This window comes from Varanus komodoensis, unplaced genomic scaffold (genome assembly GCF_004798865.1).
Source record: "Varanus komodoensis strain SLA01 unplaced genomic scaffold, ASM479886v1 scaffold40, whole genome shotgun sequence".
NCBI lineage: Eukaryota > Metazoa > Chordata > Lepidosauria > Squamata > Varanidae > Varanus > Varanus komodoensis.
In genome coordinates this window covers 881,999-897,303 of record NW_025335942.1, presented here as the reverse complement: position 1 = coordinate 897,303, position 15,305 = coordinate 881,999, and the positions used below count along the sequence as shown (strand labels likewise).

Genomic DNA, 15,305 nt, shown 5'->3' with positions numbered 1-15,305 from the left:
ATGGAGTGAAAGGAAAGGGACACTCCTGGCTCCTCGGCCATTGAGCCAGTCACTGCTGCAGGTAAGGGCAGGGGGAGGCGGCCCTGCAGCTTGCGGCAAATGAAAAGAAAGGGCTGCTCCCGGACTGCCCTCCGGGCTAAAGCAGGTACGCGCCCTCGTCACAAAGTATGGTGCAGGAACTTAGAAGGCTGGCCAAGTTGGACCTTGGCACCAATCCAGCACGGCCCCTAAGAACACAAGAAGAGCCCTGCCGGATCAGGCCCAGAGTCTATCTGATCCTGCTCTCTGTTCGCACGGCAGCCAACCTGCTGCCCATGGGCCGGAGGAGCCAGGTCCCGCCTTTCCATATTCTCCAGCAACTGGTCTACACAGGCCTAGTGCCTCCAATACTGGAGGTAGCACAGAAGCCTTAGGACTAGTGGATGCTGATAGCCTGCTTCGCCCAGAATTTGTCCAGCCCCCTTTGGAAGCCATTTCAGTGGATGGTCATCATGGCATCTTGTGGAAGTGAATTATAGTTTACCTATGCAAAAGTACTTCTTCTACCTGTCCTGAATCTCCCATCAATCAGCTTCATAATATGGCTCCAGCTTCTAGTATTATAAGAGTGAAAAAATGTCTCCCTTTCCCCTTTCACCACATCATATCCCTCTATCATATCTCCCCCTACTTTTTTTCCAAGCTAAACAAAACCAGATATTGTAGTAGTTTTCCATGGGGAGTCGCTTTAGTCCCTTGAAAGTTTTAGTTACCCCTTTCTGCACTCTTTCCTCCTCTGTGGCATCCTTTCCGGGTACAATGATCTGGACTGCGCAGGGTATTCCAAGCAGAGTGGCACTGGTATAAAAGGAGTATGATCCTAACAGATTTATTTTCAATTATTTCCTAACTATAGGGATTTTGACAAAACTCTATTTGCCTCATGCTGGGTTGACATTTTCAACAGGCTGTCCACCACAACCCCGAGATCTCTTTCTTGGTCAATCTCAGCTACCTCAGATCCTGTCAAGCATAGAGTTGAAGCTGGGGTTGATTTTATTTCATTTTGCTTTATTTTTGCCCCGAGGTATATCACTTTACACTTGCTTGCACTGTAATGAATCTGCCATTTTGATGCCCACTGATCCAGTCTGGGGAACATCTTTCTGCGCTCTTTGCAATCCCTTTTTATTTTTAATCAGCATGCAAAATTTGGTGTCATCAGCAAACTTGGCCATTTCTCTGTTCAGTCCTGACAAATAATGTATGAATTTGTTGGAAAAACATTCATTGCAATACAGATTCCTCTGAGTCTTCACTTTCTTCACAGCTACTTCTCAACTAATGACACATTACCAGGCATTATTGGGTAGAAAACTTAATCGACTTTAACAAATCTGTGGATTAATTCATCTGCAAATACAAACAAGGCTGGTAATAATTCACTCAAAATCAAAGTCCAGCAGATTCTTAAGTAACATGGTTTCTGCAAGTCAAAGAAGTAGGGCCAACATGACTCTGCAAGAGAACGTATTTCTGCCAAGGACACAGTTTTCCTTTTAAACCAGCAATATGACAGACTAACCCATATTTAATTTGGAATTGCTAAGGCTTGCAAAATGCTGGGATCTCCCATAGATCCAACAGATAAATGAGTTGGGCACCACAGGGTTCAGTCCTTGGACCAGTGCTTTTCAACATCTTTATTAATAATCTAGATGAGGAAGTCCGGGGAATGATATTTAAACCTGCAGACAATACAGAACTGGGTGGAATGGCCAACACCCTGGAAGTCAAAAAGAAGATCCAGGGTGACCTATACAAGCTAGAATGCTGGACAGAAAGCAACAGAATGAAATTCGGCAGGGGCAAATGTCAAGTTGTCCACCTATGGAAAAAAGCAAACGTATCGATAAAAGATGGGGAATATTTGGGTCAACAGTACTGGACAACAAGCTAAATATGAGCCAGCAATGTGACGCATCTGCAAAGAAGGCAAACACTATTTTTGGATGAATAAATAGAAGCATCACTCCCAGAAAAAGACAAGTACTAGTCCCCCTTTATTGGGCACTAGTCAGATTTCACCTGGAATACTGTGTTCGGTTCTGGGCATCCAGATTTTAAAAAGATGCAGAAGATCTAGAAAGGGTTCAGAGGAGCAGGACAGTCTGACGATGAGAGGCTGAGAGAGCTGAGCATGTGCAGCCCTGAAAAGCAGGCCAAGTATGGAATGCGCTTCCCAGAGAGGTTTGCCGGGTGCCAACGCTTTTCTCATTTTGGCGCCAGGCCAAAACCTTTATATTTTCCCAGCATCCTAAATGTTAGCATTGTTTTTAAGATTGATTTTACATATTATTCTTGATGCTATATCTTATTTATTTATGTTATAGCCGCCTGAAACACTGTGACGGGCGGGATGCAAACCCTTTAAATAAATAAATACCTCAAAGGCCGTCACAAAGGAGAAGGAAAAACTGTTTCTCACTCACCCGTGGGTTGTAGGACACAGAACAATGAACCTAAACTGCAGTACAACAGATGCAGGCCGGATATCAGGGAAGTCTCCTCACTGTGAGAGCAACACGACATCGGAACCAGGTGCCGAGAGGGGTCATGAGCTCTCTCATACCAGAGCCGAGACAAAACTAGACAGTCCTCTTTGTGGGATGGTGTGCCTTGGTGTCCTTCACCAGCAGGGGACTGGACCCAGTGACCTTCCTGGCCCCTTCTGACTCTAGTGTTCTGTGAATCGATAAAAGATATAGCAAAGCAGGGCAAAAATACCTGCAGTTTATTGAAGTTCTGTTTGTAGGAATCACGCTTTTGTAGAAGAGCAACTGCAAGTGGTGGAATTTCTAGTCCCATGCGTGACATGCACTCCGTTTCCCTTATTAAGGTGGGGATCTCTGGGTCAAAGTTCACATAGATTTCTCCCGTCTCCGGAGCTTTCACCAGCAATGATGCTTGAAGCCCTGCTTTAGCCAGCTGAACCTGCTGACAAAAAACATGCCAAGTGCTAGTGTCATCCAACTCAAGACCAGCTCAAATTGATTTTTCCAGTACTATCCAATACTATCCACAGATTTAGCCAGACTTAAAATATTTGCCCAGCTGTATAAGAATCCTACATTCCCAGTCAGCTGGAACTATTCTGAAAGAAATTTCCAGAGATTTTGGAATATTCCATCCCTGATCACTCTTCTAGCCCTGGAGTTCAAGCCTGCTGAAAAGGTTGTGACAACATAAAGCTGATGGAGAAAAGTACAGCTATTCTAGCAGCCACTCTAGCTGTAGCTCCCATACCAACAGACTAAGCCATTTCTTAGAGCAAGTCACCACCCAGTGTCTCGATTAAACACAGTCAAGAAATCACACTATATTGCCCTAGACTTGCTTGAGGATGAACCAAGTCGCTGATACAGATGCATGTGCCTGGACAACTTGCAGCCTTCAAGGAGCTGTTGGACTTCAGCTCCCATCATCCCTCTCCATTTTGTTGTGTTGGCTAGAGCTGATGGGAACTGTAATCTAACAACATCTCAGGAGTAAAAGGTGGTCCACCCTTATCTTCCCCCCCATATTCGCTTGAAGAAGTCCACCGGCATGAAACACACAACCAAAATAGCTTCCAGCAGTGCGGAAGCCCACCAGGAGATCTAGAGGCATCCCCCTAGTGCCCATGCCATGAACAGGAAGTATTAACTCAGAATGCTGCTAGACAGTCCTGTGGGTTTACACATCTACAGAATCACAGTTCAACCTTCTAGAACTGGGGGCATTTGCTACACTTCACAGCAGGAAAGCAAGCTTTGAACTTGACCTTGGTTCTCTCTCCTAGGGCATCTAGAAACAACTATCTTTATCTGTAATTTCTGTATTGGAGATGATGTGGACAGAATGTATGTGCATTCTTACTTGCTGTATCCTCAGAAATAATCTTAAAGAAATAATCTTAATCCTGTGGGAACATAGGATGCTCCATCATACTGAGATAGACCAGTGGTCCATCAAGCTGAGTGCTTTAATACCTGTAGGTAGTGGCTGCTCAGTGCTTGCATGCAGGGTTCCTCTTTTTATCTGGGAAATGTAGAGGTCTGAGCCTTCCACACGGCCCTTTCTCTATTGCTGTTGCTGTTCTGTGCCATCAAGTCATCTCTGACTTAAGGTGACCCAATCGATGAAAGCCCTCCAAAAAGTCCTCTCTGTGTCAGCTCTATTCAGCTCTTCCAAGTTCAGTGCTGTGGCCCCCTTTATGGATTCAATCCATCTCTTATTTAGCCTTCCCTTTTATCTTCTGCCTTAGACTTTCCCTAGCATGATGGTCTTCTCCAGTGAGTATGGCCTTCTCATGATGTGTCCAAAGCATGACAGCCTCCGTTTTGTCATTTTTGCTTCTAGGGAGAGCTCTGGCTTGATTTGGCCCTTTCTCTAGTCAGACGCAATACCCTGCAGAATGCCACACCCCAGATTTAACTAGGTACATCATCTTTCTACACATAAGTACTTAAAGTTTGGTAGTGTAGCACTGTAATTTGATCCAACAGATGGATACAGCATGTAGCTACAAACAGCACTCTGCCAGAAGTACCTCTTGATATTTTACTTTACTTCTAGTAACACGCTGGGGATGCTTGTGCTGCAGACCAGCCACAAAGTAAGGAGTCCAAACCAAACCACAGTAAACTATTGTGACAGTGCTTACTTTGAACAGGCATTAGCAACAAGACATGAAATCCACTACAAAAGTAGTCCAAACACGACATTACCTGCTGTAGCCATCCCCTGTGGTAGACAACCTCAAATTCCAGAAGGACTTTAGCCACTCGGTTGTAGTTGCAAATAACAGCTTTTGCTTCTGCTCTCTGCAGGACTGTGGGATGCTTTTGGAAAAGATTCATGGGTTCCTGGATTCTGTGGAACAGCTGCCGTGCCCACAAGATCTTACCAGCCATGGGAGGGAGGTTACGAGCCAGTGGGGGATCATTCTTCTGCTTGGAGTACAGCTTGGAGACCATCTCAATGTCATAGCCATAGTTCTGAAGGATGACCTGGTATTTGTCATCAATGCCAAGGTTGGGGATTCCTAGCCTAGAGAAGATGATTATGAGGATGGAGTTCAGTGCATCAGTTTGTCTTTGGAGATTCACACCATTTGAAAGGGCCCAAGTGTCGTCAAGTCCAGCTCCCAACAGATGCAGAAAACATGTTGCCTCAGCATCTCCATAGAATTCTATTCTGCCCATACTGCAAGCTTCCATAAAGCAATAACATAAACGAACCGATATGCCAAGGACTTGGGCTGAATATATCTGCACCAAAACTTGACCACAAGTCCAGCTCAGCTTTTTCTAAGTCAACCGCCTCCTTCTACTGTTTTATCTGTTTTAAACTGTATGATGCTCACAGGTATGGACCTGTTCATTTTTTATTGTTTATTTGAAGTTCAAAGGCACCAGGCACAGATATGTCACTGTATTTATAATATATTATCTATAACAATTGTCTATTATCAATTATAATAGTCTGCCAGCTCCTGCAAAAAGAAAAAAAATGCAGGTTTGGATCATCAGAGTTTACTAATCATGCTTGCACATAATGCTACTAGAGATTATTCCACCTGTCTGAGCTACTAATATGCATTAATACCTTGACATAAATTTAGGCTCCAATCCTAGGCCCTTACCTGGGATTAAGCTGCACTGGACTTCATAAATTTCATGAGTCTATAAGTCACAAAGTGAAGGCTAATTCCAGGTATGATCAATAGATATATTTATGAACAGATCAACTGCACCACTCCTATAGAACCAAGAAAACTTTAGACAGGCACTGACTGGGCCATACTGTTCCTACCAAGATGTTTCATGGTAATCTGAGATGGTCAAAATATATTTTGGGAGCAACCCTTCCAAAATGAAATTTACAGATAAGGGAGGAAAAGGTTAGAAGTGTGCCTATTTGCCCCTATTCCAGGATACCACAGATTAAAACTAATCATTTGTACCTTTCGAATTTCTTCAGCACATCAAGGGCTCTTTCAGTGTTTGTAATCTTTTCAAAGGTAACATCCATAAAACTCTGGAGTTGTTGCTGCACGGAGAAAATATAAAGCTGGTCAGTGTAGTTGAAACATATCCTCTAAGCCAGGTCTCACTCTGTGTGAGCACAAAAAATAACCCAGGAAAGGACAAGCTGGACTGGGTACCAGTTTTTTCCACTGCTACAACAGGAGCGGAGATACTGCATCTTTCTGAAGGTCATAGTCCCTTTTGGGGGCCACAAGTCATTGGTGGGGGCAGCCAAAGAAAAAGTGGGCAGGGCCATTCTCTCTCTCTCTCTCTCTCTCTCTCTCACACACACACACACACACACAGAGAGAGAGAGAGAGAGAGAGAGAGAGAGAGAGACAGAGAGAGAGAGAGAGAGAGAGCGCACAGCTTACACAAACACCATGCCCCAAAATTCAGCCAGGAAAAAACCTCTCACTGGAGCCAGTGGATTCCTTTTCCAAGCCTAATTGGCAACCAGGGAGTCAATTTTCAAGGGGTCGCGGTGCATGGAGACAGGCAAGTGAGCCCTCCCCTCCCAGTGGAGCCCCCTTCTAAAATCCCCTTGTGCAAAACTAGGCTATTAAAAAGGCTTCTATTGGCCCTGAGAGAGAGGGCATTTTTCCAAGCCAAAAGGGCAAATGACTGGGAGAGGGATCCTGCTCGTGGACGTGACACACACACACACACACACACCTGTGGTCCCTAGGCTCACTCTGTGCACACTTAGGTTTTAAAAAGGCCTCCATTGCAGTCAAAGGATTTTTCAGGCTTCACTGGAGGTGTGTAAAGGCCCCGTAATCTGTGCATAGCCTGAAGCTCCCACCCCTGGGCTAGTGGCACCATGGGAAGAACTGCATTTAATCTCTCCTCCAGCGGCATTGCAGGATGCCACCCTTTGCTTTCTTCCCTAGAAATGCAAGGTCACCATTCTATAGGGAAAGCCACAGTGCTTCCCTTGGGGATGCTTGGGGCAAATATAGGGAGAGAGAAGCTGTCGTGTGCAAGGAGGTGTCCTTCCATCAAGACGCTGTACAGGAAATACTTTCCTATATTTTATTGTACAAAAAAGGGATACAGGATGGAAATGCAGAACCTGGAGGAGCAAATTCTGACCTCTGAGAAATCTCTTCATGATAAACAGGATCACCAAAACAGATTAAGCCAAAGCCCACATTATCCATGCTAAAATAAATAAATGAATCAGTTAAAGAAGGCATCACCCAAATGGTTAACAAGGTCTAAAGCCGGAAAGCATCAAACCTACATGAAGTACATTTGTTTGCTTGCAAAACTCTTCATAGTCATCATCAAAGTCACTTTTCCTCTGATCTAAGAAGTTGTATTGCTTCTTCTTCATGGTAGCAACAATGCTCTAAATATGATCAGGAATATGCATATCATTATTAGTTGACAGTAGCCTAATCAGAAAAGCCTAATAAGAGAGAGCTGAGCATTTGCCCCTTTTTCCATCATTGACCAAGAGTACAAATGGAAAGGGCCACACTGTGCATCTTAAATGGAAAGCAGGGCAAGTTTGTAACATAGGGGATAATGCTGTATCCCTTAATTACATAATATTCTCCACAGAAGAACCTCTGAACAATGAATCCTTACTTTTAAAGAAATGGCACAGTGTACCTTGATTTCAAGTGCAGCAAGTATTTAAGCATGCAAAAATATTCAACATCTCTGCAGAACACACGCCGGTGCAATTGTGTTTGGGACAGAAGAAACGGCAGCAGTTAAACACAACATCCCAGTGTAGTTTCCCTTTATGGAAAGGCCTCCAGCGAGAGGCAAGAAGTCATAGTCAGAACCACAAGTCACAGCATCAAAAGCCCCAGCAAAAGTTACCTCCCATTTTTCCTGCATTGCTGCAGTCTGCACAAACAAAAAGCACAATCAGACAACTTATTCAGGAATCGTTAGCCACAGTTAGAGCGCTAGTAAAGGTAAAGGTAATGGTTTCCCCTTGACGTGAAGTCCAGTCATGCCTGACTCTAGGGGGCGGTGCTCATCTCCGTTTCCTAGCCGAGGGAGCCAGCGTTTGTCCACAGACCGTCTCCGTGGTCATGTAGCCAGCACGACTAAACACTGAAGTGCACGGAACACTGTTCCCTTCGCACCGAAGTGGTACCTTTTCATCTACTTGCATTTGCATGCTTTTGAGCTGCAAGGTTGGCAGGAGCTGGGACGGAGCAACGGGAACTCACCCCGTTGTGCAGATTCGAACCGGCAACCTTCCGATCAACCAGCCCAGCAGCACAGCGGTTTAAACCACTGCGCCACCTGCAGTCCACTAGAGATATTCCCAATTCCCAAATTACGATTCTTCGGGGGAACCTCTTGCAGCTAAAGGGTATAAGGCCTGCATCCAACAGGCCGAGCGAGACCTGAACGACTCCTTTTCAGCCTCCGGGGTCTCTCTCATCGAAGTGACAGCCCTACTGGTGTGTTGTGCCACTTCTGATGGGGGGGGAGCGCAGGGGGAGTCATGCAACGGAATGCTGCTTCATACAAGGAGGGAAGGCAGGCAGGCTGGCAGGCAGGCAAGCAAGAAATTTAGAGCCCCAACCCCGGGGCCAGGCGTCTCCGGCAGCATAGTGGGTGTGGGCAAGCCCCCCGCAGTGGCTGCCGCCCGTGGGAGGCGCCGGTGCTGGTCCCCGGCCGGTGGAAGCGCCGGGCTGTGCTCCAGGGCAGCCCTGCAGCCCCGCCACCCCGACGGGCAATTAGTGAGAAGCTGCTCTCAGCGCCGCCCGCATGGGTGGGGAGGCCGCCAGGCAGCAAGAGGCAGCCGCCGGGGAGACACTGCAAGCCCGGGAAAAGAGCACCAGCCCTGAGGCCAAGCCCGAGCGGAGGAGAGGGCGGGGGGCACCCATCTCCCGGTGTTCATGGCAGCTCGTCCTCCGTGTCGGGAGCGCGCCTCTCCCTTCCATTTGCCCTTTCCGGCAACCCGAGAAGCAACTCCTTAATTGAGCTCCGTGGGTTTGCCAACAGCATAGATCCCTTTGCCGTGTGGGAGTCGCCATGCGCTGCATCCCAGTGGGGACACGGCTTAGTGTCTTCCCGTCCTGTTTGGAAGGGGCTTGACTCCACCCTCAGGACTAAATGGTGGGAACAGCGGACTGTCCTTGACTGTTCCACTCTCTTGGCTGAATGCCTCTTGATGGGGTTTAAGGAATGCCCATCAGCCTCTGTCCTCCCCTTGTCTGGAGAGGCTCCCTCCTGCTCCGTGACAAGTCGGTTTCCACGCGCCGCCTAAGTCATCTTACATCCTCCTCCTCCTCCTTTTCACCTTCACAACAACCCTGTGAGGTTAGATAGGTGGAGAGGCCATGACTAGCCCACAGTCGCCCAGCTGGCTCCATGGCTGAGTGGGGACTAAACCTGGATCAGCCGGGGCGCAGTCTAGCGCTCTTCACCACTGCACCACACTGGTTCTCACAGAGTCTGCCCCAGGAGCAGACAGTTCAGCAAAGGCAGCCTTGTGATTGGCTGAGTCACTCCTGAATGGCAGGACAATGATGGGACATGTAGTGAGGCACACACAGACTGAGCATCTGTAGAGTAACCATGCTCTCAGTGGCCTTTCTGTGAAACAGGAAGAACAGCAGGGGAAGGGCAGTGGGGTCGGGACAGTAAGGTATCCTGCATACTCAATAATGTTATAACTTTCACAGCCACAATCCGCAGGATCAGGCACAAACGTGGATGGTAACTTGATCCACTTCTTTACTGAACAGCAAGCAGCAAATCGCCAGGTACCTCTATTCGTTGTGGGGTGCTTGAAAAGCAGACCATTATATTTTTTAGGCTTTTAATGCCTTGTTCTTACCAGCAAGTAGACATTTTTAAATACGGTCTATCCACTCGCTTCCATCCCCCACAAACACAGCAGGAGAGATTTGCAGCTCAGCAAATCCCATCCCCACCTGTCTTGGGGTTGGGGAACACCAAACCCAGCATAAGCAACGGGAATAAAAGGGAAAGTGGAATAGAAAGGACCTTCAGTGGTTCTAAAAACAAGCCCCATAAAGGAAGCCACAGCCTGGAATTTAGAAAAACTGAGCAGGTCTGTGAAGGATGGGACATTTTCACAGGGTTGCCCGAAGAGATGACCTGGCAGCACATAACAACAACATCTTATCAAACTGACAGGATGCGGTCTTAAACTGATGGATGCTTCCTCTTAAATCCTGTACCTTAGCATATCCTACTGGGCAAAGATTAGGTTGGTATATAATTGTGTTGCGTTCAGCTGCTGCTGTTGAAATGGGCATTTGGCTTACCTGATATTTTGTTGCCATGACTTCTAGTCCTTCCATCTTAGACTCTTGTAGAACGGCATAGGTTGTGATGGTTTCAAAGATATGTATAATTTTCAGCAGGCGACGATGAAATGTTTCAAATTTTCCAAAAATATACATCTCGCTAAAATCAAACTGTCGTTCAGCTGGATTCTGCTCCAGTTTTTGTTTGGTCTTGTGGAAACAGTTTTGATATTCCTTAAGAATATAAGCCAAGATTTTTTTTAAAAAATCAAAGAACAGAACCAGGCGCTGTGAGAAAATGTCCCACGTATTTACAACACTCATGATGACCAAACTGAAGTTGCTTTTGTGGACTCAGGTAGGTATTCCTTTGCATAAGCCAATAGATCTCTTGGTGGCATTCTATCATAATGGAATTTCTACTTTAATTAATTGTTATTACTACTATTCCTACTAGCATCGATAATCCCCTCATCCTCATCCTCACCCTTTCCATGTCATAAATCCAGAGCTGCAGAATTTGCCTGTGCTGCTTTTCTACATCACATACCAAGTTTTCCTTCGGCACATACACCTGCCTGTTGCTTTTCATGGCAGATAAGGCCATCGATGGCTCTATGCTGTTGAGGCAGTATGTCCCTGTGCCCCAGCTGCTGGGGAACATGGACATGAGGGCGCTGCTGGGCTCATATCCTGCTTGTGGGTTTCCTGTGAGTGGCTGGTTGGTCACAGTGCCGACAGAATGCTGGACTAGAAAAACATCTGCTCTGCTCCAGCACAGCTCACTTTTTTAAGTGTCTGAGTACCGTTTCCTGCTTTAATGTTTAATTTTTTAAAAATCTTGTTGTCAATTTGGCGGGGGGGGGGTGTTTTGCTTTGGTTTGAGTTAATTAAGATTTTATTTTAATCAAGGTGTTGTGTGGCCGTTTGCAAGCAGAAAAATGGGATTAATTAAATTAAATTGAATTAAATTAAATTAATGAGTCACTCATTTACCTGCTTCAGTCTTATAGCAGCTTGTATTTTTTCCAGGACTACATCTTGTGGCTGATCCCAGATGGTGGCAGTGTTGCCATTGGTAATATAAGCCTTGCAGGCAGTTATCATTTGATTAGTAACCTGTGGGCAAAACAAAAGGCCTCATCTCACTAAAAGGTTATGCAGAAGCAACATGGATCCCCCTCTCCTGCGACAGGTGGGGTGCCCATCACCATGTGGAGAGCAGGTGGCCCCGTTGGAGGCTTTCTCCCAACAGGCCAACAACCTGGAGGGGCCGAGGAGGCTGCACTTCAGGAGAAAGGAGAGCTGCTGACCACTTCATCCTCCTGGGTGTAGTACCCATAAACTAAATAGCTTGCCAATCCTATTCTTCTCCCCTTACCAGCAGTTAGGAAAAAAATAGGTGCAACATAATGTGGACCTCGGCTTTCAGACAGAAGAAAATAAGATGCCACATGGTGACCATTCAGTAGGATACTATGTGGTGACGAGCAAGTTTCAGAGAAGAGATTGGTAAGAAATTGGGTTTGGCTTGGTTTTGATTATAAGTACCTTCAGATCTTCCAGACTGGACATGGACTTGGATTTCTGTAGTTACTTTTCCAGGCTTCCAAAGTAATTTGCAGGCCAGCCCCAGAATGCGTTCAACAGCATGCACCAATTTGAAAAATGTGCATGAAAAAATATGTATTTTGCAAAAATGCACACTTACATTTTAATCAATCAGAGATAGATGCAAAGATGTTCACAACTGATGTGTACATTTGAAAGAATACATGAGGATATATTGACAGATTTTCATGAAAAAGAAAAAAAGTAAAACTTGCAATCTGGTGCAGGCTGAAGCTGGAATGACCTTCAAGGTGGAATCTGAAGAACTTTAGCAATTCAGGTTTTTGCTAATTGGCACATCTCTAGCCCCGTCTTGAAAATTAGATGTTAATAATGTGTCCATGGATCTCCACTTCAAAGCTGAATTATGCTTAATTTGGACAACTTTCCATCAATTCTTGCTTTTCAGAACTTATGTTTGCTACAGAAGGAAAGCTTATTTCTCCAACCATATCTCCAATCTTAAATTTGAAAATTGAATTAATGCTTAAATATGAATAAATATTAGCTTCATTCCAATTTCCAATGAAAAAGCAAAAATCCAAAAGTGCTGCCTGTGCATTTACCTTCACAAACAAGGAAGTAATCTTCTCTGAGGTGTTATAATAGCGTGAGATGCTGTGGATCATTTTGATGGCATGTATGAGTCCTGGAATAGCATCTACCATGGTCACCTGAAATGCCAAAAATAGTTCAATACAAATATCTAGGTGCCACATAGCTAAATATATCATTTACACCGTACATCTTGAGCTTCGTACTGAAGTCACAACTCAAAAACCGTTCATTTGGTTTAGGATTAGATGTACGTTCCAGCTATCACTGGCAAAACTGACTGGAGAAATCAATCGCGCTAGGGAAAGTCAAAGGCAAAAGAGGAAGACCAGCAGTGAGACGGATCGATTCCATACAGGAAGCCACAACCTTGAGTTTACAAGAGCTGAACAGAGCTGCGAAGGGCAGGGCGGTTTGAGGGCTTCCATTCATGGGGTTGCCATAAGTCGGAGACAACTTGACGGCACGGAACAACAACAAATCATTAGCTTGTAACCCGGGTTGCCGTTTGTTATACAGAAATGCTTCTCCATAATGAGTAAACTGTTTTTACTCACAGGGTCGCTGTGATAAAGAGGGTCACAGCATTTCTCAAGTGTGTACAAATACTTTACATTGTCTTTGGCTTCGTTTGCAGCATCAGTGATCCGAGCATCCAGCTCTCGCCAAGTCTTGGAAAAGGAAAATGACATGATTTACTTGTAAGAAAACTTACATGACAGTATTTAGTCTGCGGGGAAAGGATTCCAGTAAGTGGAGACATGAAAGAGGTGTAAAAATTTACACATGGTGGAGCAAGCAGACAGGAAAATGCTTTTCTCCCCTCTCATAATACTACAATCTGGTTCCATCCCATGATGATACTAAAAGGGCAGAGATTCCAGACAGGAAAAAAGGAGTATTTCTTCACACAGCTTATAGTTAAGCTGGAATTCACTACTGGAAGATTAAGTGATGGTCAGAAATAAGGATGGCTTTAAAAGGGGATTAGAATAGAATGCTGGACTAGAGAAGCCTTTGGTCTGATATCGCACAAGCTCTTCTTACGTTCAGTCGATTTTTTAAAAGGGCATTTCATGATAAAAAATCCACTGAGCAGTAGCAGATAATGAGCAGGATTCTCTGCCTCAAGTGAAGGAACCAGAATAGTTCATTCTGTGAGAGCAATAAAATCTTATTCCCCAATGTGAAATGGTCTCACTTAGAAGGAGAGCACCAATGTATATTTACCAGTAATTTATTCACTATCAAATTGCCACAGGTCAGTTTGTAGATACGAAATTTTTAATAGGACCCAAGATACATTATACCATCAAGGTATCTAACTAGCCCATGTGACAAGTTTTCTATTGCACGGAAGGGCCTCAGGCTTAAGCCCTTGCTTTTTAACACACATAATTTCTAATTATTTTTTCTAAGCTGTGCAGCAGCTATATGTCTTGTGTTCATTTATTATTCTCATTACTGAAAGTTGTAAAGTTAATCTTGTGAGTTCGCTGGGGTGAGCTGAATGACAGTACGAAAGTGTGTGCATTGCTAGACACTTGTGAATTACTCTTAGGGGGTACAAAAGTTCTGTTGAGTCTTTCATAGAAGGAAAAAGGCACACCTTTAGAAGCTTGGACTTAGCCGCTGTAAGTACTCCGAGTACAGCCTTGACGTCGAAGGTCTTGAGCTGGTCCACCAGGTAATTGAACTTGGACAGTCGCTTCTTCCAGTGATTCAGCTCTGCTCGTGGTCCAAGGTCATCTGCTTCCTTCCGTAGTTGGCTATTTTCAGCAATGACCTGTAATTGATGCAGATGGTTCAATGATGGAAGAAACCCATTGCAATACAGTAAAAAAACACAGTACTAGCTGAGCTGCTGGGCCTACAACATTAGCATATTGAGTCTGGTTCAGTGGTGAGGGCTTAATGCTTGGTAAACTAATAAAAAAGTGGGAGGAAACTTGCATTTTGAGTATCTTTCTGTCTTTCTTTTGGCTTCAGATGGATTGCCATTATACTATTATGCTTAAAAGTACCAGACTAAAGACAAAACTTTGGCCACCTAATGAGAAGGAAGAACTCCCTGGAGAAGAGCCGAATGCTGGGAACAATTGATGGCAAAAGAAGAAGGGCAGAGAATGAGGCGGCTGGATGGAGTCACTGGGGCAGTGCGTGTGAGCTTGGGTGGACTCTGGGAGATGGTGGAGGACAGGAAGGCCTGGAGGAGTGTTGTCCATGGGGTTGCGATGGGTCGGACACGACTTCGCGACTTACAACAACAACAAGAAAGACAAAACATTTGCACAGACTTGTGACATTCTTAGAATGGGGATGATCACCTGATCACCTTTGCAGCCCTTTTTCACCCTTGGTCTCTAAGTCATCAAGGGGCAATCTAGATAAGCACAGAGGAGGTTAACAAGCCGCAAGAGCCGATTTCCCAGGGGATCTGCACGCAATACAATTCCCAGAAAAAGAAATCGTTATAGCATTGTTCTTTAAAGTACCAGACTAAAAACTAAACATTTGTACAGGCTTGTGACTTTCGAACAGAGACTATCACCCAGTCAGAGCTTACATATGGCCATTCATGGTAACTTATGACTAACTCCCAGCAGAGTTTAAGCCAATCAAGCTAAGGAGTTGTGTGTGTGTGTGTGCGGGGGGGGGGGGGATCCACCTTTGGGAGCAATTGTCTGCATGTTTGAAGAGAAAAAAAGACCTCCAACTCCTAGTGTTCTTCAGCCGTCATGGGAGTTGAGGGACTTGTTCAATAGGATGTTTTCTGTCTAAACATGCATCCGAATGCTCCCTTAGTTTCTTAATCCTCAAGGGGCACTCTAGTTAA

The 15,305-nt window shown here is 45.0% G+C and overlaps 1 protein-coding gene across 1 annotated transcript in view; it reads right to left on the bottom strand.

Moving 5' to 3' along the window:
- Positions 1-15,305, bottom strand: part of DNAH5 (dynein axonemal heavy chain 5) — a 140,449-nt gene that overhangs the window by 105,898 nt on the left and 19,246 nt on the right. The window contains exons 7-15 of the mRNA XM_044442817.1: positions 14,079-14,255; positions 13,027-13,140; positions 12,481-12,588; positions 11,300-11,422; positions 10,322-10,537; positions 7,297-7,404; positions 5,987-6,072; positions 4,749-5,070; positions 2,767-2,973 (exon numbers count right to left, since the gene is read on the bottom strand). Of these exons, the coding sequence (XP_044298752.1) occupies positions 2,767-2,973; positions 4,749-5,070; positions 5,987-6,072; positions 7,297-7,404; positions 10,322-10,537; positions 11,300-11,422; positions 12,481-12,588; positions 13,027-13,140; positions 14,079-14,255 (1,461 nt within the window). The remainder of the gene's footprint in view (positions 1-2,766; positions 2,974-4,748; positions 5,071-5,986; positions 6,073-7,296; positions 7,405-10,321; positions 10,538-11,299; positions 11,423-12,480; positions 12,589-13,026; positions 13,141-14,078; positions 14,256-15,305) is intronic.